Source organism: Nematolebias whitei, chromosome 21, assembly GCF_014905685.2.
Source record: "Nematolebias whitei isolate Nwh7 chromosome 21, NemWhi1, whole genome shotgun sequence".
Classification (NCBI taxonomy): Eukaryota; Metazoa; Chordata; class Actinopteri; order Cyprinodontiformes; family Rivulidae; genus Nematolebias; species Nematolebias whitei.
In genome coordinates this window covers 12,651,804-12,656,329 of record NC_056518.1, presented here as the reverse complement: position 1 = coordinate 12,656,329, position 4,526 = coordinate 12,651,804, and the positions used below count along the sequence as shown (strand labels likewise).

General features: G+C 37.0%; 1 protein-coding gene across 1 annotated transcript; it reads left to right on the top strand.

Annotated features, from left to right (window-relative positions):
* Positions 1-333: 333 nt before the first annotated feature.
* yju2 (YJU2 splicing factor homolog) lies at positions 334-3,198 on the top strand. The gene is made up of 8 exons (XM_037695581.1): positions 334-454; positions 710-810; positions 1,440-1,584; positions 1,711-1,845; positions 1,934-2,115; positions 2,201-2,351; positions 2,467-2,638; positions 2,751-3,198. Exons 1-8 carry the CDS (start codon positions 431-433, stop codon positions 2,864-2,866), a joined length of 1,026 nt encoding a protein of 341 aa, XP_037551509.1. The 5' UTR covers positions 334-430; the 3' UTR covers positions 2,867-3,198.
* Positions 3,199-4,526: the final 1,328 nt, after the last annotated feature.

Sequence of the window (4,526 nt, the reverse complement as noted above, 5' to 3'; positions counted from 1 at the left end):
AAACAGGTTTTTCTTTTTTCAGCCACAAAACATCATTCAGGTATTATTTGCTTTTTTGTACAATTTTCTTTAGTTTTACCGCTGCTGCTGCTACTACTTTTACTACTAAGAAGAAGAAGAAGGAGGAGGAGAAAACACAAAAGAAGAAGAACCAAAACTTGTGTTATTTATTTAAACTTTCTGTCTAAATAAAAGTTGAATGAATGAATGAATGTACAGCTACACTGGCCAGAACATGAAGAAAAAAGATCACTGCTCTTGCTGCTATTTATTTATTCCACCAGGGGGCAGTAGCACATCTTGATTGCCGGAAGTGAACAACGGAACAACCGGAAGTAAACATAGTAGCATCGTTAGCTGTGTCGCAAGCTTGTTCTGAATCGACTTTGTATCGGACTCATTTTACTTTGTATTATCTACAAAAGCGAAAATGTCTGAAAGAAAAGTGTTGAATGTAAGTAATTAAAACTCAAGGGCCTTCTTTTACTTGTTGTGATATAATTGTGTTTTTAACGTAACAGCTAAATAAAACACACAAGCGTCTTGTGTTTCAAGGTTAAACACAGTAAAGTTTGTACTGTTGAACTTTCATATACTATTATTTATATTTTTAAATAATTAATGTTTTTATTACAAGATTGAAATGCTTGTGTGGCCATCATGTGTCCAAATACAGCTAACTAGATGCTCTCACTTTCTGTTCACACAGAAATACTACCCACCAGATTTCGATCCATCCAAAATCCCGAAACTTAAACTCCCAAAAGATCGCCAGTATGTGGTCAGATTGATGGCTCCATTCAACATGAGGTGTGTCCGTTTCTTCAATGTTTAAGTAAATTAAATAAGTTTAGTGTGTGATACAGTTGATCACAAAGTTTTAGTGAGCTGCTACCTTAAAGCAACTTTACTAAAAGGACTCCACGCCTATGCCATGTTTGTTTATAATCTGTGTTTCACAGTTTCAGTAAATGTGCACTTAAATGGCTAATAATAACTTAAAGAATGAGACACATGTATAAAGTACACCCAACTATTCTTGACATTGTGTATACATATATTTTAGTTAATAACAGTTACTCAGAGGTATGTCCTCCCTGAACAAAGGTGTCAAGGTGTTGGAAAAACTAAGTGAGAATAACAATACAGCAGTGTAAATGTCAGACTGGTCTCAATGGAACTGCATGTAAGAATCAAACGTCTGCAAAGTTTGCTTCAGACCTCTTGTGATATTCTCTGTTCAACTTCCTAATCATCTTTTTGGTTTTCCAGATGCATTCTTCAGGTTTATTTAAACTCAGTTGGCTGTAGGAACCCTGTTTGCCTTTCTTTGTTTACAGTTAAAGACCGTCTTCTTTATTTTGGTTTTATTCAAGGTGTGATTTCCTAATAAGATACAGTTTGTGGCCTGTATGAATATTTTGGCCCTGTGCTTACAGGTGTAAAACATGTGGTGAGTACATTTATAAGGGGAAGAAGTTCAATGCTCGCAAAGAGACTGTTCAGAATGAGCACTACATGGGACTGCCAATATTTCGCTTCTACATCAAATGTACTCGCTGTCTGGCTGAAATCACATTTAAGGTAAGAGGTATTGCCATGAGTATCAGAACATTGTCTTAAGTTGTCATCTTTTGGTAAAACATCCTTAGCGATGTGGATAAAATAACTCTTTATACCCAGAAATAATATCTTATGTTGATCATCTAGACTGACCCAGAGAACACAGACTATGCCATTGAGCACGGTGCAACGCGTAACTTCCAAGCAGAGAAACTACTTGAGGAGGAGGAGAAGAGAATCCAGCAAGAGAGAGAAGATGAGGAACTGAATAATCCCATGAAGGTTGGTGTTTTTCAGCCTTTTTCTTTCCTAATGTTCTTCAAATGAACACTGGAAACATTTAAATGAACTTTGCTCACTCTCTCACCAGGTGTTGGAGAATCGCACAAAGGATTCCAAGATGGAGATGGAAGTTCTGGAGAACCTCCAGGAACTAAAGGAGCTCAACCAGAGACAGGCTCAGGTGGATTTCGAGGGAATGCTTGACCGATACAGAGAGATGGAAAGGAGGGAGAGGGAGAGGATAAAGGAGGAAGATGAGCGTGAAACAAAGTGAGTAGGAAAGGTGAAACAATTCTCTTCTATCACGTCATGCTAGCACGTGACGTCTAAGTAAATTTTATTTGCTGCTTTGCAGAGAACTGTTGGATCGTGCTCTAGTGAAAAGACTGAGGGACTCTGACTCTGATTCAGAAAAGGAAGAGGAGAGCAGCAGCAGCCAAACAAATTCATCCAGTGCAGCCAAACCCACAGACATCCTCACCACGGACCAGCACACGGAAGCACAGGTTTGTGCTCGCTCTTTAAACACAATTTTCCCTTAAGAGATTGGATTATGTGCCTTTTGTGCTAATCCTCAGGGTAAAGTGGAAAAAATAGTAGTTTCTTGTCCTTTTTCTGCAGGGAGCCTCATCTGGGGGCGTTAAGAGGGCCAAGGTGGAGAGCTGGGAGAGGAGCGTTGGGACTCTGGGAAGCAGAGGGGCTCTCAGCTCCCTGGTGATGCGAAAGAAACCAGCAGCGACCGTCAATGAATCTCCAGAGGAAACATCTGCTTCTCCTCCGATCTTACAACCAGGTAGCACATTTTGAACCGCTCACAAGGTCGACAAATTACTTTATTCTTTCAGCTTCAAGTACAACTTCTCTCTGATTTTGAGAGCACAATGAATATGTAATTTATTTTGCAGGTTCAAAAACATCCATGGCCGACTCCTCAAATGCATCGAAAGCTACACATAATGGCTCGTCGTCTCTCAGCCTGCTGGGGGCGTATTCAGACAGCGACAGCAACGACAGTGACTGACGCTCCGCTGCAGACTAAAGGAAACAGAATGGGATTGAATTTTTTTGAACCGTTGCACAGAAACTGAAATCTTTTGGTGTTTAATTAGGAAAACCTTGGCATGAGTTGTGTCCGCTGCATTTAACCACTGAAGTACAGTTTAGCTATTAAAGCTTAGTTTAGCAGCTCCACTGATGATTTGACTTTTTATCAGTGAACATTTACGTTAAAAAAGGGAGTTTCAGTGTCTCTGTTTTTTTCTTTATTAGGACCTCAACTAAAAACAATCTTCTATTAATTTGTGATGCGAAATCTATTGGCTGAATATTTTAGTTTTTATTCAAATATAATTATACCCCTTTGTTGGTGTCATGTTTACCATAATATGTCTGTTTTTTTCATGTAAAATGTTTATTCTGTTATTTTTAAATATATATATTTAGGTGTTTTTTTGAGAATAAGCAAAATCTTTAAAATGTTGGAATAAATTTTGTGAAAAATAAATGAGTGCTGTTACAAGATTGTTGCAGTTCGGAATCTGTTTATTTGATCATATCTACAAGAGTTTTATGTACTTGTGTTCAAATTTTTACCACACCTGAAAAATGTGTTGATAAAATATGAACTGCATTCAATTCTAATATTTTTAAGTAATATTATACTTATATGGTTTTACCTGAAATATAAAAAAGTGCAATTTAGAAGTAAATTTTTCTAGTTTAATTCAGCTTTATTTAGACGGCACTTTTCTAACAGGTGAAACAAAGGCTGAACAAATTAAACACACTTAAAACTGTCATTGAATAAAAATGAGTTGACCAAAAAAAAGCTAAATTTTAAAATTTATTAAAGAATTGAGGGGAAAATATCACTAAAAGTAAAGAAATGTGTGTTTGATTGTAATTTCTTTGTTTTAAAAATAAATGTACTGTAAAAGAACCTGTTTGTTTTTCTGTAGTTTGTGCTGCATCTGTTAGAAAAATGTATTTTGAGGTGAGTTGGGTTGCACCCATGAAAAAGTTACCAAATCAAGTCTGCCAATGCCAGAATGCTTATTCTGCTTTAGAATTGGATATCCGATTCAAGATGACACTTCAGCTTTAATCATCATACAGCTTTTGCTCAGTCAATTTTACAGACTGAGCAAAATTTTGCTGCGATAGTAGCTTCGAGTTAAACCGACACATTGAGATTTTACAATATTGCACGAGGTTTCACATATTTGCATTTTAAAGCTTTGACTAAAACCGTTAAACTTTGATAGTTTTTGTAAGCTCAGTCATCCAGGTAGATAACAACAAATAAGGTTAAATCATTTCATCTAGATCATGTTTCTTTAAGTGAGAAGCGTTTCGTCTCCCATCTGGAAGGCTTCGTCAGTCTACCTGCCAACCAGATCTGTCCCATAAGTAGCTCGGTTTGCACGTATTAAAATACTACTTTTGAGATTCCAGCAGGAAGTTGGCTTGAAACACAGCAATGAAGAATACCTATGGGACAGATCTGGTTGGCAGGCTGCAGACTGACGAAGTCTCCCGGATAGGAGACAAACCGTTTCTCACAAAAATAAACTGGTCCAGACGACATAATTTACCTTTTTGTTGTTTGATATTTTTCAGTATATTAAACGACTGTTGTTGTTGGGAAAGTAAACTTTTTTTTTTGTCCATTTGTGACGTTA

Coding starts and splice junctions, on each gene's coding strand:
- yju2 (XM_037695581.1), top strand. CDS start 431: ATGTCTGAAAGAAAAGTGTTGAAT. Junction 455..709: donor CTGAAAGAAAAGTGTTGAAT/GTAAGTAATTAA, acceptor CTGTTCACACAG/AAATACTACCCACCAGATTT. Junction 2,639..2,750: donor TCCTCCGATCTTACAACCAG/GTAGCACATTTT, acceptor TTTATTTTGCAG/GTTCAAAAACATCCATGGCC.